Below are 25,084 nucleotides of genomic sequence, written 5' to 3' on the forward strand. Positions count from 1 at the left end.
AAAGGCAAGTCCTTGGCTGACACATCAGTAAAGATTCCAACAGGGCCAATTACTAATCCTCTGAGGACTTGACAGGTCAATGTACCAAACCCTGTACTTTGTGAAAATCTATTTAAGCACTTCTCTACAGTCAATGAAGAAAGAATTGCAAAGAAGGACCTTGAAATAAATAACCACAGAGCCATAAATCAACAAGCTGAAAATCTGTTTGGGACTCATTGCTCCCAAGGACTCTTTGGCAGAATTGATTTGAGAAAACCATGTCCAATCAAATGGATTTGATTTACTTATACATTCTATAATTCCATATACTAGTTTTTCCTGATTTGAAGAATTGTTTATAATGTATGTTTGAAGATGCATTTATAACCTCACAAGAAGCCAAGAAAGTGAGTCGAGTCAAAATTAAATCGTAGAGCTACCACTTTCTTAACTAACAGTTCATTTTCTGAGTAAATCCCGAAAATGAGAGAGCTGTCTAGAGACAAAGAAGTCCGGTGTTCCTCCTGATAGTTCACATAGTCTATCTGCAGCTGTGGGGCAAGTGCCTGGTGGGGAGAAAAGAATGACTGTGGTTAATTTAAAAACTGAGGAATCTCCAGTTAACCAATCCAGGTTAGTGATAACTAATTCTTTTTTCTGCCATTTAAGAAAGGTTAACTTAATTTAGCCAGTTTTGTTTCACTGAAATAATTGTTGTAGTTAGATTATGTGAAGTGAGGGTTAAACTTTCTAAGAATGAATTTGGATGTAATGATGAGAAAATATCAATAAGAAACACTATAATGTTCCCAACAGGCTTCCGTGGTGCTCAGTGGTAGATGAATCTGCCTGCCAATGCAGGAGACATGGGTTTGATCCCAGGGTTGGGAAGATCCATTGTAGAGGAAATGGCAACCCACTCCAGTATTCTGGCCTGGGAAAGCCCATGGACAAAAAGCCTGGCGGGCTACAGTTAATGGGGTCACAAAACAGACAGACATGACTTAGTGACCAAACAGCAACAACGTTCCCAAAAAGATGCTGTTGAAAACTACAAAGTCACTTTAGAAAACTGTGGTTAGTATTTATGTATCACTAAATAGATTGATTCTGTACATATGAATTATTTTATATTGAATTTGAGACCATCATTCAGAAAAATTGTGATCTTTCCAGATGGACCAAGATGAATTGATGGAGAGGATGAGCAATATAACAGAATTCATCCTACTGGGCCTGACCCAGAATCCAGGACTGCAGACACTCTTCCTTGCTGTGTTTTTAATCATCTACTTGATCACATTGGCGGGTCACCTGCTCATCTCTGTCACCGTTTTCACCAGCCCAGCCCTTGGCTCTCCCATGTACTATTTTCTGTCCTATCTATCCATGATAGATGCTTTCTACTCTTCCTCCATAGCACCCAAGTTGATCTTTGACTTGGTCTCTGGAAAGAACACCATTTCCTTCAGCGGCTGCATGACTCAGGTCTTTGCTGAACATTTCTTTGCTGGAGCCGAGATTGTCTTGTTGGCTGTCATGGCCTATGACCGCTATGTGGCCATCTGTAAGCCCCTGCACTACCTGACCATCATGAGTCGACGCGTGTGTGCTCTCCTGGTTGGAACGGCTGGGGCGTTAGGCTTTCTCCATGGAGGGATCCAGATTTTGTTCATGGTTCAGTTACCATTGTGTGGCCCCAATGTCATCGACCATTTTATGTGTGATTTAATACCTCTCCTGGAGCTCGCCTGCACGGACACTCACTCTCTGGGGCCCCTGATTTCTGCCAACAGTGGGTCACTGTGTCTGCTAACTTTCCTAATGCTGGTTGCTTCCTATGTCGTCGTCCTGCGCTCCCTGAGGACTCATAGCTCTGAAGGGCGTCGCAAAGCCCTGTCCACCTGTGCCTCTCATGTCACACTTGTCATCTTGTTCTTTGTACCTTGTTCGTTCCTCTACCTAAGACCCACGACCTCCTTCCCCATTGACAAAGCTGTGACTGTGCTTTGCACCATAGTAACTCCTATGCTGAACCCTTTAATCTACACCCTGAGAAATGCAGAAGTGAAAAATGTCATGAAGAAGCTCTGGGGACAAATAATGAAAACTAGTGATGAATAAATCTTGTGTGGAGTATTCAGGTTAAAAAAAAACACTAGTGATATTTTATAGAAATTTATTTCCTGTATTAGTCTGGATCAGTTTTTTTCAGGGGCTCATATATTGTAAGCCAGGGTTGCTTTCCATTAAGGCATAGTCGACACAGTGCCTACAGCCCACAATAGTTTTAAGAGCCCCCGAAATGTTTTAATTTGAAAACAGCAGGAAAAAATTAATATAATTTAAATTCGACTTGGATTATAGTCATCTATATAAAAATGCAGTCAGAAAATATGATTTTTAATATGTTATGGAGGAAGTGGTCTATAAGGATGAAAGTACCAAGGGCTCACAAAAGTCATAATGTTGCCCTGATTGTGGGTATGCAACAGATCAACAGTAATATTCTTGAACACTCATTAAACCAAGCACTTTAGCTAGAGAGGTTTTATTTTAAAAGAGGGAAAGCAACTATACATGAAAAAAATGTAGAACAGTAAAGAAACTCTTCTAAAAGTACATTTATCAAAGTATACTTTTTCTGATAACCCTTGGTTTGAGAGGTTTATAAATGTTCTCCCACTACAGTAATTAAAAAAACCAACTTTTTACTTATCACATTCCCAAGAAGAGAGAATTTGCACACAGAAGTAGCTTTCAAAAATTGTACCATAGTTCGCAAAAAGACTTGGAAATAGAATATTGGCGAGCATAAAAGAAACATCATTTATTAAGTCTGTACAGTTAAGGCAGAAAATACCTGTACATTAAAGTAGTTTTAGACTCCAACAAAGGAAAAGAAGACTCTGAAAATGAAGCAACTCTTATAGGAAATCACCAGTGATTTAAGAACAAGTGTGTCATAGAGGGTTTTGCTGGTGGTGGAGTAGTAAAGAATCTGTCTACCAAGCCCAAAACATGGATTCAGTTCTTGGTTAGAAAGATCCCTTGGAGAAAGAAAGGCAACCCACTGCAGTACTCCTGTCTGGGAAATCCTATGGACAGAGGAGCCTGGTGGGCTACAGTCCATGGCGTCACAAAGAGTGGGACATGACCAAGTGACCAAGCGCAAGAATGTATGCCCAGAACTTGGCAGCAATCACACATCTGTGTTATAGAAAAGAATCTGTACCATAAATGTAAGGAAATTCTAAGAGATTTAGAAACAGTCAGTTGTTTTGAAATCAGAGCTAAGAGCTTTGGCTTAAAAACTCTTGATTTCTCATCATCTACAGCGTGAATCAGCTTTGTCAGTGTTAGCAAGTTGCTTTACTTCTCTGCTTTTTGTTGTTGTTGTTGTTGTTTTTTCATCTTTTAAAGGGAACTAACATTATGCACTTGCTTAAGTGGTGAGGATTAAATAACTGAATTGGGAAAATGAGTCTGCTGAAAAGCTAAAATTGCTCAGACGTTGTTGTAGCCTTCAGAGATGCCACCAGAGCATAAGGGATGTTGGGGACAGTGGTTCCTGATGGAGGAGCCCAGAAACCAGTACTGTTATTCACTAACCATGATCACAGGGAGACCAAACGTCCATCCCAGCCTCACTTCACTGCAAAATGTGTCATGTAAGCCAGTGAGCAGGTCTCTGAATATTGAGAGCTAGTCCCTCACCTACTCCCTATTCTGGGATTAAAATGCCCTTAAATATCTCTACAGTGACAAGTGGGAGAGCTGGTGGAATCAGCTGTGAGATACTTGAGCAGCACTTATTTCAGAAGCTCTCACTGATGGTGGATCCTGTCCTGATCCTGTCCTCAGGAAGAAAAAGAAGAAGGGACAGCTTGGTTCCAGGATCCTGTCCTGATCCTGTCCTCAGGAAGAAAGAGGATAAGGGACAGCTCGGTTCCAGAGACCAAAAGGCCCATCTCCATACAGAGCTTGTGATTTCTGAGGGAGAGCTCAGAAACTTGTTTTCATGAGATTTCTCAACCAAGGATTTGAATATCAGGCGATGCTGGCTTTTCATTTCTCATGTTCTTCGGACTTTATTATCAGGTTAGATCTCACTGTATGTATAAAGGCTTTAAAAAATAGATATTTTATTTTGCCATAACCTCCTATGAGTGATCATTTTGTAAATATATGTAAGCAACTGAGTGTTTTAAAAAAATCACATATATCTTTTAAATATCTAGTCGTAGTCCCCAAGAAAGCTGGAATGAAACGGGACGATGTAAAAGCAAGGATAATAGTGATAATAATGATAGCTGTTTACTGAGCCCTTTCTGTGGATAAAGTCTTCATCTGAGCACTCACTCATTTTATATGTTTTGGAGGAAACAGATTTGTGACCTTAATTTATGTCTTTCTTTAATTTGTCTCAAACTGTGGAACTTATCTCTGTCTTAAATATTTCTTCTTCTGAACATAATGGTAAACCTATGTTAAGGATGGTGTGAATGTAAATAAATCAATGCTAGTGTAAAAATTATGACAGCTTTTCTTATGTTTTCACCCCGTGCAAAGTGGTTTATATTCATTTTATTTAATTTTCACTACAGCCCAATAATTGCAGTCATATTAATATTCCCATTTCATACATTAGGAAACGAAGTGTCAGAGAGGTTAATTATATTGCTAGAGATCAGTTATCTAAAGTTTGGCTGAATGAGAATTTAAATCTAAGCCTATGTGACCCACACAGCCTTAGTGCTTTACCAAAACCATTTTGCACCCCCCTAATATAAACAGCCAATAAACTAAATTTCTCATGTTTCCCTTGAATCTTTAGAATTCTCTTCTTGAAACCTTTTGGCCTTCATGTGTTAACCTATTGGAAAGTGGACTTTCTTTTAACAGACCTGAAATGCATGAGTCTGAGAAGAACCAGCTAGTGACTGGGTGGTGATTCCAAACTTTTTGATTCCCATGTAATAGGAAATTCCTTTGAAATTATTTTCTTCTCCATCTGCACTAGTTTTTACATAACAATTGGCTTATACTGTAGTACTTTCCTGTGTTAATTTTTTAAAATTAGCAAATATATTTGATATGAATATGTATTTATTCTGCTGTTGTCCATTAAAATATATATAAATAAAATAATACTCTTCTTGAGGTAGGGGAGTTCAAGAGAGATGGTAAACTTTTTATTAAGTAGCTGAGCAATAGCCATGTAACCATGACCAGTGGAACAATAATGTCAGATACAGTTTTTTTTTTTCTTTTTATCCCACAAGTATATTTTTGACAATTCATTAGACTCCTATCACCTGTCAGATACAATGCTTTTCATAGTCAATCTCCTTTCATAAGGTCATAAGGATGAGATTGTGCTGCTTTTTAAATTTTTTAATTAAAATTAAAAATTTTTTTAAAATTAAAAATTAAATTTAATTAAAAAATTTAAAAAATATTTATTTTGGCAAAAGAGGAGCATGAAAAACTTGGCTTAAAACTCAACATTCAGAAAACTAAGATCATGGCATACAGTCCCATCACTTCATGGGAAATAGATGGGGAAACAATGGAAACAGTGACAGACTTTATTTTTGGGGGCTCAAAATTCACTGCAGATGGTGACTGCAGGCATGAAATTAAAAGACGCTTGCTCCTTGTAAGAAAAGCTATGACCAACCAAGACAGCATATTTAAAAGCAGAGACATTACTTTGCCAACAAAGGTCCATCTGCTCAAAGCTATGGTTTTTCCAGTAGTCATGTATGGATGTGAGAGTTGGACTATAAAGAATGCTGAGTGCAGAAGAATTAATGCTTTTGAATTGTGGTGTTGGAGAAGACTCGTGAGAGTTTCTTGACTGCAGGAGATCCAACCAGTCCATCCTAAAGGAAATCAGTCCTGAATATTCATTGGAAGGACTGATGCTCCAATACTTTGGCCACCTGATGTGAAGAACTGACTCATTTGAAAAGACCGTGATGCTGGGAAAGATTGAGGGCAGGAGGAGAAAGGGATGACAGAGGATAAGATGGTTGTATGGTATCACCAACCTTATAAACATGAGTTTGGGTGAACTCCGGGAGTTGGTGATGGACAAGGAAGCCTGGCGTACTGCAATCCATGGGGTCGCAAAGAGTTGTACACGACTGAGCGACTGAACTGAACTGAACCGGGTCTTGCTTCAGGCACGTGGGCTTCTCTAGTCCTGGTCTATGGGCACTAGAGCCCTAGGGCTCAGTAGCTGTGGCTTTCAGGCTTTGTTGTGGTATCTTAGTTCCCTGACCAGGGATTGAATCTTGGCCCCCCGCAATAGGAACGTGGAGTCTTAGCCTCTGGACCCTCTAAACTGCCCATTGTTGGATGCACAAACTGAGAATCAGAAATGCTTGTTTGCCTAAGATGCCTTGTAAACTAAACAAAGAAACAATTTAGTCCCAGAGAGTAACTTTTAGAATGGTAGAAGCTTAACCAAATTTGTAGAAATAGCTGAAGGAATAAGTGGAAGAGAAGAAAAAGATGATGATGATTAAAAGGATATTTGCCAAAATGTTGATGGTGATTACCTTTAGGTAGTGGGCTTATAAGTGGATTTACACACACACACACACACACACACACACACACGTGTGTGTGTGTTGCCAGTCTTATTTTCTAAATTCTAAAAGAGATATGTGTTTAGGAGGAAAAATATTTTACATAGTCTTGGAGATAACACTTCCTTTGTAAACAAGATCAGCAATAATTTATAAATCATCTAGAAAACTCCTGGTGGTATTTACTGATGTATTTATTCCAACAGGTTGAAATTTTTCAAAAATGAGCAGTATTTATAAGATGGTTGAGCTGCTGTTAGTCACAACTTGAACAACAAAAAACAAGAGGGCACTACATCAGTCCTTTTGGCTATTTGCTATTTTAACTGTAATAAAAAGAAAAGTGCTTTTTGAATTTCAAAAGTATTCTTTTCTAGAAAGCTTCCTGAGAGTTAACTGTGGGAAGCTGGCTTGCTACTTTTTAGTAACCCTCCCAATGATTTCATATTTTGTAGTTAATTGGAAAATTAGCTCAATTATATTTTTATAATCTAACAGCAAAAATGAATTGGTAAAGGCTCAAGGTCTGCTATACTTAGCTATTATTAACTACATCATCAAAATGTGGTAAAGTTAGGAAAGACAATATTTTGCCTAAGAATTCGGCAACTGTTGTTTTTGTTATGCATAGAAGTTCAGGGTAAAGCAATAACTATTTCCTAATTATCTCTTGAACTTAATGGTTCTTGGAGACTGATTTTGAATACCTGTAGAAGGAAAATTATTTTTCCATACTAATTTCTAGTTTTTTGGTTTTTCCTTTTTTAGTGTAAAAAAATGGATATTTGTGGCACAGTGAATTACAAATCATTTGTCAAACAAGGTATAAGCTTATTGTAAATTATAGGCGTCCATACTTCTAAAGGGTGCAGCTTGGGATGGATGTGGTCAGAGTTTCATTCCTCTCATTCCAGGAAAGGAATGAAATGAATATGGATGCATGTTTTAAACTCCAGAACACTAGGATCCTTCAGAGTTTGAAACAGAGTCAGTAAATATATAAGGAAACGTCAGTTTCCATCACTGGCAGAAAAATAAGCCAATCTGTTCTAAATGAAGTATGTGTTTCAAACTTTAAATAGATATAGAAAAGTGAAAGAAAGCAGCCTCTTTATGGAAGGTTACAGAAGGTTGAAGTAGAAATAGCAGCTAAATTTAGAGGGCCATATGTGCCGTAAATTGGATTAAAAACTTTACATGGATTGTCTAATTTAATTCTTATGATACTGCTTTGGACATGTTTATGTCTATTTTCAAGACAAGCACCAGAGGCTTATAAAGGTTTTGTCACTTGCCTCTAGTTTGTGCCATGAAGAAGTATGGGAACTGAGACTCAAACTCAGCTTGATCTGTCTCCAGAACAGAGATCTTCCCTCTGCTGTGTTGTAGCAGCTGTGTTGCTGATGCTATAAATGGTGATGAGAAGGACGAGAAGCCAGACTTGTACACACACAGACTACTACATATGGTGATGAGTGAACTTATTTGCTTTAAGGGTTTTGCCTCTCATTTCTATAACTCAACTGATTATCATACAGACTCCGATGATGTCAGCATAGGTTGCCATTCAAAGATCGGTAAGACAGATCAAAAATAACTGATTCTGAGTTTTGTTTCAGGCAGTTCAAAGCTAGATAATTTTAATGAATCAATTAACCACATCAACAGATATGGTTTCTTCATTTCTAAAACAGGAATAATAATCATTCATGCCATATGCATTTCATATAGTTGTTTTATTATCAAATTAGGCAATTCATATGAAAGTCTAAGGAAATCAATGAAGTCTGTGACGATGAAGGAATGGATAAGATGGATTAAGATGTATATGGCAATAAGTAACAGGTTTTGGTTTGTTTCACTTTCCAAAATAAAGCCATTTTATTTCCTACTTTCCAACTTATTAGCTACATTTAAGATCTTGCTGTGTGAAGAACTCTGTCAAGGCATTCTTTACCTCTTCATTTCTCAGAGTGTAAATGAGTGGATTCAACATGGGAGTCAGGATACCATAAAATACTGCCATGTTTTTGTTTATAGATAAAGTAGATGACGGCCGCACGTAAGTAAACATACAGGGCACGAAGAACAAGGCAACAACCGTGAAGTGGGCCCCGCAGGTGGAGAGGGCCCTGCGCCTCCCCTCTGCGCTGTGGGACCTCAGGGAGCGCAGGATGACCAGGTAGGAGGCAGCCAGCAGGAGGAAGTTCAACAGGCAGATCACGCCACTGTTGGCCACCACCAGCAGGCCGATGACATAGGTGTCGGCGCAGGCAAGCTCCAGCAAGGGGTACAAGTCACAGACAAAGTGGTTGATCACATTAGGCCCACAGAAGGGCAACTGCAGGACCAGCAGGAGCTGAACCAGGGAATGTAGGAAGCCCCCCAGCCAAGCCAGCCCCACCAGCAGGGCACAGCGATGCCTGGTCATGACGGCCGTGTAGTGCAGGGGCTTGCAGATGGCCACGTAGCGGTCATAGGCCATCACCGTGAGCAGGATGATCTCAGCACCTCCAAAAAAATGAGCTCCAAAGAGCTGAGCCATGCAACCCTCATAGGAGATGGCTCTCCCCTCATACAAGGAGTCAGCTATGAGTCTAGGGGCCATAGAAGAAGAATAACAGGTATCAATAAAGGACAGGTTGGCCAGGAAAAAATACATAGGGGAAACCAGCGTGGGACTATAGGTGATGGTGATCACAATGAGAATATTGCCGCAAACTGTGATCCCGTATACAGTCAAAAAGGCCACAAAGAGAGCTCTTTGTACTTCTGGGTTCTGTGAAAGTCCCAGCATGAAAAATTCTGTGATGTTGTGTGGTATGTCCATAGAGTCCAAGGACACTGAGGATGCAAGTACAGCATTGCCTATAAAGTCAAGAGAGACACAAAATGTTACAAGATTTCGTTTAGCCAAACCCACTTCTCTTCATCCCTCTTAACCCGTTCTGTTCCAAAATTTGTGTACCAATTCATCCTGTTAACCACAAAATGTAAGCATGTCTGTTAACTTTAGCATCACTGGGTAATAGATATCTAAGTTATTATATGAAAATAATTATTTAATTATCTAGAATTTATTTTGTTAAATGGAACATTTGGTGGACATAAATTTTCTAATTTGACCAGAAAACATCTCTGACAGTTTTCAGCAGGGTTCCACATGCATACAATGGCTCTCAAGAAACCCATGAATACTTAGGATCTTCTGAAATCTCTGCATGCATAGTTCATACCCTTTGAATTAACTCTTCTTCCTTGCGATGAGGTTTGCTACATTTTCTGTCGTGCTTCCAATAGTAACAGAAATTGATGCAAAGCAAACTGAAGTAGAGTAGGGAGACATTGACTTGGTTGCAGCTGGAGACGCCCAAGTTCTCTGTTTCTCCTTGTTCATTTCCTCCCACTTCTGCCTGAGCTGCGGGCAGTATCATGTATAAGAAGTTAAATTACTCTTTCCCCTTGCTCTACACATTATATGTATGTCTGGGCTTTACTTTCTCTGGACCTGGTGAAATCCTTCTAGTTAAAGGCTTCCAGTCCTTCTATGATCGACAGGGAAGAGTCAAAGTTAAAAAATTAAAAGTGACCAGCAGTGAAAGATTCTATTAAATGATTATCTGCCTATTCACTACATAAAGGAAGCTACAGGAGGAGGAAGAAGAGATATTCTGTCTTAACCAATGTCCTTGTAAACTAGAATCTCATCTGACAAAATATTCCTACTCATGCTTTATTCTCCTAATTATATTAAGGAAATGTTTGTGCTAGTCTAAGTTTTGACTAAACAAAAACTGTCACTCATCCCACCCACCAACCATCTATTATTTTTCTGGAAACATCAGATCAGATCAGTCGCTCAGTTGTGTCCAACTCTTTGCGACCCCATGAATCGCAGCACGCCAGGCCTCCCTGTCCATCACCAACTTCTGGAGTTCACTCAGACTCACGTCCATCAAGTCAGTGATGCCATCCAGCCATCTCATCCTCTGTCGTCCCTTTCTCCTCCTGCCCCCAAACCCTCCCAGCATCAGAGTCTTTTCCAATGAGTCAACACTTCGCATGAGGTGGCCAAAGCACTGGAGTTTCAGCTTTAGCATCATTCCTTCCAAAGAAATCCCAGGGCTGATCGCCTTCAGAATGGACTGGTTGCATCTCCTGGCACTCCAAGGGACTCTCAAGAGTCTTCTCCAACACCACAGTTCAAAAGCATCAATTCTTCAGCGCTCAGCCTTCTTCACAGTCCAACTCTCACATCCATACATGACCACAGGAAAAACCATAGCCTTGACTAGATGGACCTTTGTTGGCAAAGTAATGTCTCTGCTTTTGAACATGCTATCTAGGTTGGTCATAACTTTCCTTCCAAGGAGTAAGCGTCTTTTAATTTCATGGCTGCAGTCACCATCTGCAGTGATTTTGGAGCCCAGAAAAATAAAGTCTGACACTGTTTCCACTGTTTCCCCATCTATTTCCCATGAAGTGGTGGGACCGGATGCCATGATCTTCATTTTCTGAATGTTGAGCTTTAAGCCAACTTTTTCACTCTCCACTTTCACTTTCATCAAGAGGCTTTTGAGTTCCTCTTCACTTTCTGCCATAAGGGTGGTGTCATCTGCATATCTGAGGTTATTGATATTTCTCCTGGCAATCTTGATTCCAGTTTGTGTTTCTTTCAGTCCAGCCTTTCTTATGATGTACTCTGCATATAAGTTAAATAAACAGGGTGACAATATACAGCCTTGACGTACTCCTTTTCCTATTTGGAACCAGTCTATTGTTCCATGTCCAGTTCTAACTGTTGCTTCCTGACCTGCATACAGATTTCTCTAGAGGCAGATCAGGTGGTCTGGTATTCCCATTTCTTTCAGAATTTTCCTGGAAACATAAATCTTCTTAAAGTAACTAAATCTCCCAACTTGCTGAAGATTTTATGCTCAGTATGATATGAATGAAAGGAGAGTCATTGAGTGTCAGAGGAAGAAATACACAAATATAAGAAGTGCTGGAGAGAAGATTCTTGTATTGATCAGGAAGCTGCACACTTTCTTTCTAAGCTTGGCTACAAAGGCAAATGCAGTTTATGTAGGAAACAAATCTGATTATGACCTTTTCAGAGGAGAACATTATGGCCAAGAGCACAAATAGCAGTGATAAGTGCTATCTGTATAACACTTAGTCTTTGCAAGCACTGTCCTAAGAGCTTTAAATATATAAGCTCATTTAATCCTCATAACATCCCCACAAGATAGATTATTATTTTTCTTCTCATTTCTTCAGAGGAAGAAAGTGAGAAACACATTTAGAAACTTACAGAAGCATAGTCAGCCAATAAGTTGCAGAGTTAAGACTTGCGCCCAGGCAGTTCTGCTATAGAGTCTGTGGGCTTCACCATAGTATCCTGACACATAAACTCACTTAAGTTTGAGTATTCCCAGTACCATTTATTTTCCTTGTAATCATGGGCAATTTCTCAAAGCCTCAGTGTTCTTATCTATAAAATGAAAATAAGAATGCTGCTGCACCCTGAGTCTGCAAAGAGCAGACAATAAAAACAGTGCATATCAAGTGTTCATACAGAGCCTGGATATGACACCCACTCCAGCAATGGTATTGCTGAAGTCACCGTCATCAATGCCATGGACAACAAGTTACATTTACTGGATCTGAGGACATGAGAATGTCGTCAGGAGTTTTGTCTTTGTTCTTTTACATCCTAACAGCATGAAATGGTGGACCTGGGCGAGTTATTGAAGGGTCACCTAGACCAGCTCCAATCATATCAACCCAAATATCACTATTTCATGTGCTTAAACTCCTGCGTGAGATTAAAATTGCTTTTCTCATTTAGGCAGATCTCACACTGGGGACGTGCTATTGATTGCAGGAATGCATCTAAGCTGAAAGTTTCTGAGACTAGTATTAGGAGAAAACCCAAAAGGGCATCATTCATTCACAAGCAGCTGAGAATTTGTTCCATTATCCATTTCCCTCTTATTTCCTGAAAAACCTTTCGGCATTTAAAATCACCCTTTCCAGTTGTCTCTGTTTTAAAGGTGGTGGATTTAAGACTCAGATGAGGTGCAGATGGTCCAAAGTTGGACTGATGGTCCGTGGTGGAGGCGCAGCTGGAACCCAGAGCACTCGGCACTCCTCTGTGCTTTCCAGTGTCACCAACACCAATCAGTAGATAACAGTATGTAACAGGTAATAGTAGATAATCCAGTATCTTCTTTCTCTATCATTGAGAAGCCAAAAAAATGCTGTGGCTCAGGTTAGGGAGAAAAGCCTCAAAACAAAATAGCTGGCTTGTCGTCTCTGCTTTCCACTAACAATGCTCATCAACATGGTCTCAGAAAATCTTTCTCTTGCCACTGAAAAGGGTGACTTATAAGGTGGGTGTGATAACATGGTGATTATCACTGCGAGGTTTCTCTGAAGACTAATCCTCTCCCCACAGCATCACTTGCTGAAACAGTTCTGGGGCTTGGTTTTTGCCTCATTCACAGGTTAGAACACTGTGGTGCCATCATTAATTAGTCCCTTTGAATGCAGTTCTGGTCTCACAAGGAAGAGACTTTCACCTTACTTCCTAAAAGTGCCTAGTGTCCTTCTAGCATCTAGAGAGAGTCCACAAGTTGTCAGGAGGAAAAGGGAGTTAGGATATTTCAGAAACAGATATTGGAGGGTTAGTGTCTTTAGGAAAATTGATGCCTGGACAACAAGGACAAAAATTAATCGCATTTACTGATCATCTTCGTGTTCTAAGTGCAGGTCCTAGGCACTTTCGCATATAGTATCCTTTGTTGTTTACTCCTTAAGTTGTGTCTGACTCTTTGCGACCCCATGGACTGTAATCCACAGGTCCTCTGTCCATGGAATTCTCCAGGCAGGAATGCTGGAGTGGTTTGCCATTTCTTTCTCCAGGGGATTTTCCCAACCCAGGGATCGAACCCAAGTCTCCTGCATTACATGTGATTCTTTATTGCTGAGCCATTGGGGAGGCCATATATTACATACAACAATGTTAGGTAAATATCAATATTACTGTACTTGCTGCTGCTGCTGCTGCTAAGTCGCTTCAGTAATGTCCGACTCTGTGCGACCCCAGAGACGGCAGCCCACCAGACTCCCCCATCCCTGGGATTCTCCAGGGAAGAACACTGGAGTGGGTTGCCATTTCCTTCTCCAATGCATGAAAGTAAAAAGGGAAAGTGAAGTCGTTCAGTCCTGTCCGACTCTTCTCGACCCCATGGACTGCAGCCCACCAGGTTCCTCCGTCCATGGGATTTTCCAGGCAAGAGTACTGGAGTGGGGTGCCATTGCCTTCTCCAATTACTGTACTTACTGGGCTTTAATAAGAATTAAATAGCAAAAGAAAAGCTCCTTGCACAGAGTAAACACACAAATATAAAAAGCTGTCATAATTATGTTTTTTACACTAGCATTGATTTTTTGATGTTTATCCCATCCTAAGGGTAGGTTCCAGAGAAGGCAATGGTGCCCCACTCCAGTACTCTTGCCTGGAAAATCCCATGGACGGAGGGGCCTGGTGGGCTGCAGTCCATGGGGTCGCTAAGAGTCAGACACGACTGAGCGACTTCACTTTCCCTTTTCACTTTCATGCATTGGAGAAGGAAATGGCAACCCACTCCAGTGTTCTTGCCTGGAGAATCCCAGGGACGGGGGAGCCTGGTGGGCTGCCGTCTCTGGGGTCGCACAGAGTCGGACACGACTGAAGCGACTTAGCAGCAGCAGCAGCAGCAGCAAGGGTAGGTTCACCATTATGTTCAAATGAAGAAATATTTTAGACAGAAGTTTTCTCCACTTGAGACTTAAAGAAAGTCATAAATTAAGGTCAGAAATCTGTTGCCTCCCAAACACACAGAATGAGTGCTCAGGTCAAGACTTTATTCACAGAAAGGGCTCAGTAAACAGCTATTGCCACCAGCGTTACCATATCATCATCACCATCATCAGCCTTCTTTCTACATCATCCTGTGACATTCCATGTTTCTTGGGAACTACCACTAGATGTTTAAAAGATAATTTTGAGTTTTTAAATACACAGTTGCTTATATATATATATTTTCAAAATAATCACTCATAGGAGATTATGGCAAAGTATCTATTGTTTAAAGCCTTTATAAATACAGTGAGAGCTAACCTGATAATAAGATCTTAAAAACATTAGAAATGCAATGCTGGCATCACCTTATGTTCAAATTCTTGGTTGGGAACCCTCCTGAAAACAAGTTTCTGAAGTCTTCCCCATAAATCACAAACTCTGTACAGAAATTGATCTCTTGGTCTCTCCAACTGAGCGCTCCCTTTTTCTCTTTCTTCCAGAGGATGGAAACAGGATAAAAGGATCCGTTATCAGCGAGAGCTTCTGAAATAGATGCTGCTCAAGCTTCCCTGGTAGCTCAGCTGGTAAAGAATCTGCCTGCAACACAGGAGACCCCAGTTTGATTCCTGGGTTGGAAAGATCCACTGGAGAAGGGATAGGCTCCCCACTCTGGTATTCTTGGGCTTCTCTGGTGTTTCAGCCGATAAAGAAGCCACCTGCAATGTGGGGCACATGGGTTCGATTGCTGGGTTGGGAAGATCCCCTGGAGGAGGGAACTGGCTACTCACTCCAGTATTCTGGCCTGGAGAATTCCATGAACTGTATAGTCCGTGGGATCACAAAGAGTCAGACATGAGTGAGTGACTTTCACTTTCAAACATCTCATAGCTGATCCCACCGGCTCTCCCATTTGTCACTACAAAGATATTTAAATGGAGTTTAATCCCAGAATAGGGAGTTGGTGAGGCACTCGCTGTCAACATTCAGAGAACTTTTTATTGGCTGAGATGACACATTTTGGAGTGAAGTGAGGCTGGGATGGACGTTTGGTCTCCCTGCTGTCCTGGTAAGTGAATAATGGTAGCAGTGCTCTTGGGCTCCTCTGTTAGGAACCACTGTCCCCAGCATAGTTTATGCTCTTGTGGAATCTCTGAAAGTTGAAACGAAGTCTAAGCAATTTTTGTTAATTTTTAGCTGACTCAGTTTTCCTCTTGAAATCATTTAATCTGCACAATTTAAGGAAGCATGTAATGTTATTTTCCTATTTGTTGTTGCTTCTTAGCTGTGATGTTGTGCCTGACTCTTTGCGGCCCCACAGACTGTAGCCCACCAAGCTCCTCAGTCCATAGGATTTCTCAGGCAAGAACACTAGAGTGAGCTGCCAAGTCCTCCTTCTCCAGCGGATCTTCCAAACCCAGGGATCGAACCCATGTCTTCTACTTGGCAGGCAGATTCTTTACTACTGAGCCTCCTGAGAAATTCTATTTTTTTTTATTAAAGATGAAAAAAATAGATGAAACAATTTGCTAACATTTACTCGAATAATTAATGCTGGAGACAATAAGAGAAATTAAGCCTACTTTGTCCAAAGCTCTTAATCTTTATTTTTGAATCTCTTAGAATTTCATTATGTACATGGTATGGATTCTTTACTCTAGCTCAGATTTGTGATTTTGTGCTGTTCCATAACAGTTCCATGACTTGTTCTTAAATCACTGGAAATTTCCTATAACCACTGTTTTGTCTTGAGAATCTTCTTTTCCTTTGTCTGTGTCTAAAACCAGACTTTAATGTATAGATATTTTCTGCCTTAGCTCTATGGACTTTATCAACTATGTTTATTTTATGCCATCCAATTCTAATTCTTTTTGTAAACTCTTGTATACTACAAGGAATGATGAAATGTAATTTTCAAAAAGTACTTTTGTGTGCAAATGCCATCTTTTTGGGATTGTGATAAGTAAAAATTTCTTTTTATTGCTGTGTTTACTTTATTTATAAACCTCTCAAGCCTAGAAAGGTCAGAAAAAGTGTATAAATGTACTTTTTGAAAGCTTATTTCCTACTGTTCTGTCCTTTTTTCATTTGTAGTTGTCTTCCCTCTTTTAAAGTAAAACTTCATTCTAGCTATGGTGCTGGGTATAATGGGTGTTCAAGAATATTGCTGTTGATCCGTTTCATACCCACACTCAGGGCAACATTATGACTTTTGTGGACCTTTGGTACTTTTTTCCTCTTGAGTCTTCTCCTCCATCAAAATGTTAAAAATTATCTTTTCTGACTGCATGGTTGTATAGATGACTATAATCTAAGCTGCATTTAGATTATATTAATTTCTTTCTTTCTGTTGTAAAAGAAATTAAAACATTTCATGACCTCCTAAGACTATCGTGGGCTCTCAGCACTGAGTGTACTATGCCTTCTGAATATCAACCCCGGCTTACAATGTATGAGCCCCTAGAGAAAATTGATCCAGACAGGAGAATCATCCCAGTTCAATCAATTAAGAAGGGGAGAAATTTTGCCTAAATACTCCACGCAAGATTTATTCATCACTAGTTTTCATTATTTGTCCCCAGAGCTTCTTCATGACATTTTTCACTTCTGCATTTCTCAAGGTGTAGATTAAAGGGTTCAGCATAGGAGTTACTATGGTGCAAAGCACAGTCACAGCTTTGTCAATGGGGAAGGAGGTCGTGGGTCTTAGGTAGAGGAACGAACAAGGTACAAAGAACAAGATGACAAGTGTGACATGAGAGGCACAGGTGGACAGGGCTTTGCGACGCCCTTCAGAGCTATGAGTCCTCAGGGAGCACAGGATGACAACATAGGAAGCAACCAGCATTAGGAAAGTTAGCAGACACAGTGACCCACTGTTGGCGGAAATGAGGGGCCCCAGAGAGTGAGTGTCCGTGCAGGCGAGCTCCAGGAGAGGTATTAAATCACACATAAAATGGTCGATGACATTGGGGCCACACAATGGTAACTGAACCATGAACAAAATCTGGATCCCTCCATGGAGAAAGCCTAACGCCCCAGCCGTTCCAACCAGGAGAGCACACACGGGTCGACTCATGATGGTCAGGTAGTGCAGGGGCTTACAGATGGCCACATAGCGGTCATAGGCCATGACAGCCAACAAGACAATCTCGGCTCCAGCAAAGAAATGTTCAGCAAAGACCTGAGTCATGCAGCCGCTGAAGGAAATGGTGTTCTTTCCAGAGACCAAGTCAAAGATCAACTTGGGTGCTATGGAGGAAGAGTAGAAAGCATCTATCATGGATAGATAGGACAGAAAATAGTACATGGGAGAGCCGAGGGCTGGGCTGGTGAAAACGGTGACAGAGATGAGCAGGTTACCCTCCAATGTGATCAAGTAGATGATCAGAAACACAGCAAATAAGAGTGTCTGCAGTCCTGGATTCTGGGTCAGGCCCAGTAGGATGAATTCCGTTATGTTGCTCATTCTTTCCCTCAGTTCATCTTGAATTGTACACACATAGTTGATCTGGAAAGATCACAATATTTCTGAGTGATGATATTTTAAATTCTATAGAAAAAATTTCATCATCTCTTTAGCCCGGGTCCCTGGGACTGGTGGAGCTACTCCCTTCACTTACCTCTGATATTTTACAGAGAGTTGTAAAGAAGAATGGGAGGAGTTTAAATCTCTCCTGATTCATATAATTTAAATGTATTGTGACAATACCTTACAAATACCACAATAAAAGCAAGATATTTTTTATGAATATTGACATGCAGTTAACTTCTAAATTTTCTTTTTAGCTCTGAATGTCTCAAGATAGCCTTCTTTTACTCTGGGGGACAGATTTCATTGACAATTCTTCATAAAGTTATATTAATGCTTGTCTATTGGAATGAATATTCATAGGTATATGGACACAATATTTTAAAAATTAACTTTGTATCAGACATGAAAAGTACCAATCAAACCTTACTCTATACCAGCTGTGTTCTGTGACCCGTTATTCCTTTTTTTCAAATTAACACACATGCACACACACAGACAGAGCTGCAGATGGAGTTTTTGTCCCTCAAAATGCCAGGAAACTCTCTTTATAACAGCTCTTTGAGCAGCATTCACTCAGTGGCCCCGGATGTTGTGTCTGGCTCAACAAGATAGTTATGCTCACTCTTTCCACATCTTTGAATGTGAACATGTAAGTGGTGCAAAGTGCCCTGAAAAGTTCTCAATATTTCTGAAGTGAGCTTTCTGTGCAATTGTTCTTTCACCGCATATAGAATAATGCTCTGGATTAGCTATATTACCCTACTCACATTTTGCTATGAAATGATATAAGTCAAGAAGTTTTCCTGTTTCCTGCCGGGGTCCAGCCCCGGCTGATCCAGGGTATTCGAAGGAGAGACGGCGTAGGTGAGGATCAGGAAACAAATGCTTAATTAAACGTTAATTAAGGATATAAAGAGTAATAGAATGAGGATAGCTCAGTAGGAAAATTCAGTGGAGAAAAGAGGCTGAGTAGCTTGGTTTACACGGGAGACCAATAAAACTTCAAGACAAGAAGTTTGCACCACTTACGTAGGCCGCAGGCGTCCTTCCATTCTCCCGAAGGAGAGGAGACACTGAGGCCTGCCTGGTCGGATCTTAGAAGCCCAGGCATAATTAGCAAGCATGGCGGGTTCCGTGCTCCAGATGGAGACTCAGCCAGAATTTGAGAGAGAGACCGACATGGGGAGACCAAGTTTCAGTGAACAAGGCCCGCACTTTATTTTCCAAAGTAGTTTTTATACCTTAAGTTATGCATAGAGGATAATGGGGGAAGGGGTGGAGTCATGCAAGGACAGCAGTTCCTGGATCTAATTGAAGCCAGGCTTTCAAACTTATCATATGCAAAAGTTCAGGTGATTGACATCATCTTCTGGCCAGGAGGCCTGTTAACATTTTAAGAAACTTATTTTTCTCTAAAGGTGATTATTCCAAAGTCAGGCACCAGCCTCCAAAAAAGCATTGGATGAAGCTGCATTCCTATAGGGCAAAGGTGAGGTGGGCTCAATCAAGAAAAGAATTAACACAAGGGTCCAACGTTACAAACATTGAGGCTACTACTTACATTTCTATACACCCATTATATCAATCAATACACTGCCAAGGACACAGTAGGTAAAGAGTATGGAGACTTAGCAGCAAACATTGGCCCAATAAGTGAAAAACCCTTCACCAATACAATTTCTAATCAAACTTTTAACTACTCAAAAGAATCTGTGTTTAGACAGTTTAGAACATCTCCTGCCTCTCACAGTTGCGAGGCTCTGAACAATCACATGTGGCCGGAAAAACCTATTCAGGCAGGCTAGAGGATTTCCAAAGGAGTTTGTAGGTTAAATACTGTCACACCCAGGAATTATTAACTGGAGCTGTAGGCTAACTCCTTTTTCAGAGAGAGGTAGTGGGGGACAGTCCCCCATAAAGTCAGAGGTGTAGGTGAAAGCACAAAGCAGAAAGTAGGCAGACTCAGGTTTTGGGGGTAGATGCTCGAGAATTTCCAGGGGGACTCCTGAGGCTCGATCCTGCCTTTGCGTATGCCGAGCCTCCTTCCTCATGACCTTTGTCATGGGCGGAGTTCCTCACTCTGGCTCCCGGCAGTGATAGAATTCCAGTTGAGCTATTCCAGATCCTGAAAGATGATGCTGTGGAAAGTGCTGCACTCAATATGCAATATGCAATATACACTCAATATGCAATATGTCGGTTCCCGGCAGTTTCCTATTGACCAGACAAAAATGTCAGGACCACCTGAAATAATACTATTTCCCCTTTTGGAATAAGTTTTTATCAATTAAGATGAACTTGAAATTTTCATTACTAATGTAAAAATGTTGAATATATATAAGAATGCATTCTTTTTCTGGGGACTGAGACTGTATATAGGGTTTCAAGATAGATTACACATTGTTGTAACCAAGATCATAAGCTATTTTATTAGTTATCTTTCTTTCTCTCTTCTTTCCCTAATCCTTGCCCAAAACATAACTACATATTTTTTTCCTCAAAAATTTCTGGGCATAGAAATCAGCATCATGATCTCGCAGGTTTCAATAAAGATGTAGTAAGATAGTTTAGAGTTTTCAGGAAAGCTTATGCCTGAGCTGTTTTTCTCTCTCCATGACTCCAATGATGGCCAATCATTCTTCAGAGATTTAACTCACAACTACTTCAATGTGGTGGCATGGAAATCATGGAAAGGGAAAAGAATTTTAATAATTACAGAGATCTTCAGGATCAATCTACTTACTACTACTACTAAGTTGCTTCAGTCATGTCCGACTCTGTGCGACCCCATGGACTGCAGCCCACCAGGCTCCTCCGTCCATGGGATTTTCCAGGCAAGAGTACTGGAGTTGGGTGCTGAGACATAAATGTTAATCCTAATCTTGTAAAAGTGACTTTAGTGATTCTCGACAGCATCTTGGCTGGGAACATTCCATACAGTATTTTCTATTGACATTTTCACATCATTGTGTCCAAATTCATTTTTAGAGAGAAAGGCTAAGTTTCAATTTACAGAATCTAACCACAAATATTTCAGTGAAATGAAATTGGCTAAGTTAATCGTCTTAAATTTTGGGGAAGAGAATTAGCTATCACTAACTTGGATCAGTTGGTTGTGGATTCCTCAGTTTCTAGATTAAATCCGGACATCGCTTTCTTCCCACCAGGCATTTGCCCCGCAGCTGCAAACAGACTGTCAACTAACAAGGAGGACAGTAGAATTCTTATGTCTCTAGACAACTCTCCCACTTTCTGGATTTACTCAGAAAACAAGCTGTTTTAGTTAGGAAACTTTGATAGCTTTCAGATTTAATTTTAACTCACTTTCCAGGCTTCTTATGAGATTATAAATGCATCTTCAAAACATATATTATTCAAATATATACATCAAATTATTCAAATTTGATTCTTCAAAGTAAGAAGAAACTTGTATATGAAATTGTAGAATGTATGTGAAAGTGAAAGTATTAGTCACTTAGTTGTGTTCAACTCTTTGCAGCCCCATGGATTGTAGCCCACCAGGCTCCTCTATTCTCCAGACAAGAATACTAGAGTGAGTTGCCATTTCCTTCTCCAGGAGATCTTCCCAACCCGGGGATTGAACTCCTTTTATTCCTGATTTAATCCATTCTTCTAACTCGTACTAACCTTGGGAGCAGGGTCTCCCAAACAGATCTTCACCTTGTTGATGCATGGCTCTGTGGCTGTTATTTACTTCAAGGCCCCTGTTTGTAATTCTTTCTTCATCGACTCTAGAGAAATGTTTAAATAGACTTTCAAAAAAGCTCAGGGTTTGGTAATACATCAACCTCCCAAGTCCTCAGAGGATTAGTAATTGGCTCTGTTGGAATCTTTGCTAAAGCATCAGCCATGGACTTTTTTTTTTGCTCCTGTTTGACTCCCACAAACAACATTAGAGACCAGCTTTAGAAATGCAGTTGAGCTTTGGTTAAAAATATACTTCTGGCTATGGGCTTCCCTGGTGGCTCAGGTGGTAAAGAATCTGCCTGCAATGCAGGAGATGTTGTTGACCCCTGGGTTGGGAAGGTCCCCTGGAGAAGGGAATGGCTATCCACTCCAGTATTCTTGCGTGGAGAATTCCATGGACAGAGGAGACTTGTGGGCGACAGTCTATGAGGTTACAAAGAGTCAGGCATGACTGACTCACACACACACTTCTGCCTATAGTTTAGAATGAAACTTAGGTAAGATAAGAGCAAAGCTTGATATTAGGATTTTGTTGCTCATTTTGACATTGGTGACCTTGCCAAAGGATATATGGGGTGGTTTTAGGCATAGGTCAGAGTTCAGAGAATGGATTTCTCTCTGAAAACATGAGTGTTTGGTACTATATGGTTACCCTGAGAGTAGAAATGCCAGTCTGGGCCAGATTACCCTCAGACATTGTGACATATTTATTAGTGACTGACCGAGGAGACTTAACTAGCAGGTTCCCAGCTCCCAGACCTCAAGTAATTTAAAAGCCATAAACATTATAAACTATCTCTGGGATGACTACCTAGGTGACAGCCTCATGATGTATTATAGAGCTTGTAGCTCTGCCACACACAGAGGGAACCACTGGGATGTATAGTGATTTTACTGCTCTCTATGCTTTTCGGAGAAGGCAATGGCACCCCACTCCAGTACTCTTGCCTGGAAAATCCCATGGACGGAGGAGCCTGGTGGGCTGCAGTCCATGGGGTTGCGACTGAGCGACTTCACTTTCACTTTTCACTTTCATGCATTGGAGAAGGAAATGGCAACCCACTTCAGTGTTCTTGCCTGGAGAATCCCAGGGACGGGGCAGCCTGGTGGGCTGCTGTCTATGAGGTCGCACAGAGTCGGACTCGACTGAAGTGACTTAGCAGTAGCAGCATGCTTTCTGAGTAAACTTTGAAAAAAGTCACGCTCAGCTAAGCACTCGTGTATAGAGACATCCAGAGGGAAAGAATAGAAACTACAAAAAGGACACTCCACTATAGTCTTCTCTCCCTCAGCTTCGAGTGATGAAGAGTTGGCTGGAACTGCACAGAATCATCTTTCTTTCTCACCTACCTTTAACTTTAAACCAAACTGATGCATTCCTGAAGTTCAGAGCAGAGAGAGAAGCAATGTTCTCGACAGTTCATGATGTTGCTTCTGTTAGCGGCCACCCTCACTCTCAGTCTGTCCCACTCTCTGATTTTTTTTTTTAATTGTCATAAAATATATATAGAATGAAATTTACCATTTTAAGTACACACTTCAGTTCAGTTCAGTTCAGTCACTCAGTGTCCAACTCTTTGCGACCCCATGAATCGCAGCAGGTCAGGCCTCCCTGTCCATCACCAACTCCTGGAGTTCACTCAGACTCACATCCATTGAGTCAGTGATGCCATCCAGCCATCTCATCCTCTGTCGTCCCCTTCTCCTCCTGCCCACAATCCCTCCCAGCATCAGAGTCTTTTCCAATGAATCAACTCTTCACATGAGGTGGCCAAAGTACTGGAGTTTCAGCTTAAGCATCAGTCCTTCCAAAGAACACCCCAGGACTGATCTCCTTTAGAATGGACTGGTTGGATCTCCTTGCAGTGCAAGGGACTCTCAAGAGTCTTCTCCAACACCACAGTTCAAAAGCATCAATTCTCCGGTGCTCAGCCTTCTTCACAGTCCAACTCTCACATGCAAGTACACACTTGAGTGCCATTAAATACCTTCACATTGTTGTGCAAACACCTCATCAACCATCTTCATAATGTTTCACCTTCTCAGACTGAAACTCCATATTCATTAAATAATAATTTGTCATTCCTCCCCCCCCCCCACGTCCTAGTCATCATTATATAACTTTTTTTTTCATGACAATCCAGGTGTCAATATATCATAATCTGTTTGGGAGAATAGCGGTTTGCTTCCTACTCTATGATGGGGAATCTTGAGGACATAAAGTAAAGGATTATGCTTCTCTGCAGAAGTGACTGAGAAAATCACACTCAGCCAAACTTCTTTGTAGAATACCCCTGTACAAAAATGAAGAAAAACACTGTAAGTAGGAGAGCTTTGCTTCTGTTTCCTCTTTTTCCGACTCTGATGTGGAGTTGATTGCAACCTTGCCAGGAATTATCTGGAGTGATGTAATTCACTGGGCATTTTGAGTTCAGGTTGTTCCTCTACCTAAGGAATTGATCAGGAGCAGGAATGGTTATGCTCCCTACCCACAGAACAATGCCCTATTGAAAGACTGTCTTTGGGGAAAATGTCAGAGTCCTTGGGAATTTAGAGAAACACTTATTCACATATGTAGAACATGGATTCCATCAGCTTGACTGGTTGGTTGGGGTTTTGTCCTGGGAGAAGGATGCCAGCAGACAAAGGATGACTGACCCATAGTGGGAACTTCCTAGCAATGACACAGAATAACTATAATTCTGATTGATCATTGATTTCAAGAAGATCAGAAGGAAACTGCTTTTGTTATCATTCTTATTTTTTTTTTCTTCTGGGACCCAATGCCTTAGATTTATCAAGACCCAGAGACACTCTGAGAGATAGTGAGGGACAAGGAGGCCAGGCATACTTCAGGTCAGTCCATAGGGCCTCAAAGAGGAGGACATGACTTGACTGAAAAACAACAAGGACACTTTGAGTGTAATCTGGTAGTTGATAGAACGGTGAAATCATGCAAAGAGATTGAGAATTCAATAGGAAGAGCTTGTCTCCTAATTTATAGAAGAAAGGATGTATTAGAAAGGGAAATAAGCTAATAATGAGAATTTGGTGGGAGAAGGAAGAGTAGGGATGAGGTTAGGAATAATTGAGAAGGGATTTAAGTGATCACATAGATTGGAGTCAAAGGTACTGTTTCCTTGTTTTGACCCCAGATTGCATGTGAATGGTGGTTCGGTTAGAGCATAAAGATTAATGACCAAAGGTTAAAATTTTGATAGTTAACAAACTAAGATTTCTAAGAAGAGAGAAGGCAGTTGCATGCAGAACACACATAGCTACATTAAAACTAAATAGGAACCCTTGCATATCTATTAATAGCTTGCAACAGAGGGCTAAAAGATGATATGGATACAATTATTGATGAGGAGGCTTGAGATTAAGAGAAAGATTCTGTTTTGGTCCTGGTTTTTC

At 40.7% G+C, this 25,084-nt stretch overlaps 3 protein-coding genes across 4 annotated transcripts; 1 reads left to right on the plus strand and 2 right to left on the minus strand.

Annotated features, from left to right (window-relative positions):
• Positions 1 to 1,158: 1,158 nt before the first annotated feature.
• Positions 1,159 to 2,106, plus strand: LOC129627680 (olfactory receptor 4C45-like). The gene has a single exon (XM_055547149.1). It carries the CDS (start codon positions 1,159 to 1,161, stop codon positions 2,104 to 2,106), a length of 948 nt encoding a protein of 315 aa, XP_055403124.1.
• Positions 2,107 to 8,031: 5,925 nt separating this feature from the next.
• Positions 8,032 to 19,146, minus strand: LOC129627679 (olfactory receptor 4C3-like). The gene is made up of 2 exons (XM_055547148.1): positions 18,992 to 19,146; positions 8,032 to 9,449 (listed from the first exon to the last, which is right to left on the minus strand). Exons 1-2 carry the CDS (start codon positions 19,071 to 19,073, stop codon positions 8,485 to 8,487), a joined length of 1,047 nt encoding a protein of 348 aa, XP_055403123.1. The 5' UTR covers positions 19,074 to 19,146; the 3' UTR covers positions 8,032 to 8,484.
• LOC129627681 (olfactory receptor 4C45-like) lies at positions 15,854 to 18,366 on the minus strand. 2 transcript variants are annotated; one of them, XM_055547152.1, is made up of 2 exons: positions 17,000 to 17,902; positions 15,854 to 16,200 (listed from the first exon to the last, which is right to left on the minus strand). In XM_055547152.1, the coding sequence occupies exons 1-2, from the start codon at positions 17,894 to 17,896 to the stop codon at positions 16,138 to 16,140; spliced, it is 960 nt and encodes a 319-aa protein (XP_055403127.1). In that variant the 5' UTR covers positions 17,897 to 17,902; the 3' UTR covers positions 15,854 to 16,137. The 2 variants fall into 2 exon arrangements, with proteins under 2 accessions (XP_055403127.1, XP_055403126.1); XM_055547151.1 differs by lacking the exon at positions 15,854 to 16,200 and adding an exon at positions 18,353 to 18,366 and having other exon boundaries at positions 16,976 to 17,891.
• Positions 19,147 to 25,084: the final 5,938 nt, after the last annotated feature.

Source organism: Bubalus kerabau, chromosome 15 (genome assembly GCF_029407905.1).
Source record: "Bubalus kerabau isolate K-KA32 ecotype Philippines breed swamp buffalo chromosome 15, PCC_UOA_SB_1v2, whole genome shotgun sequence".
NCBI lineage: Eukaryota > Metazoa > Chordata > Mammalia > Artiodactyla > Bovidae > Bubalus > Bubalus kerabau.

Coding starts and splice junctions, on each gene's coding strand:
- LOC129627679 (XM_055547148.1), bottom strand. CDS start 19,073: ATGCCTGGGCTTCTAAGATCCGACCAGGCAGGCCTCAGTGTCTCCTCT. Junction 9,450..18,991: donor GAAGGACGCCTGCGGCCTAC/GTAAGTGGTGCA, acceptor TTGACTTTATAG/GCAATGCTGTACTTGCATCC.
- LOC129627680 (XM_055547149.1), top strand. CDS start 1,159: ATGGACCAAGATGAATTGATGGAGAGGATGAGCAATATAACAGAATTC.
- LOC129627681 (XM_055547152.1), bottom strand. CDS start 17,896: ATGAGCAACATAACGGAATTCATCCTACTGGGCCTGACCCAGAATCCA. Junction 16,201..16,999: donor TGAAGAAGCTCTGGGGACAA/ATAATGAAAACT, acceptor GGTTTTAGACAC/AGACAAAGGAAAAGAAGATT.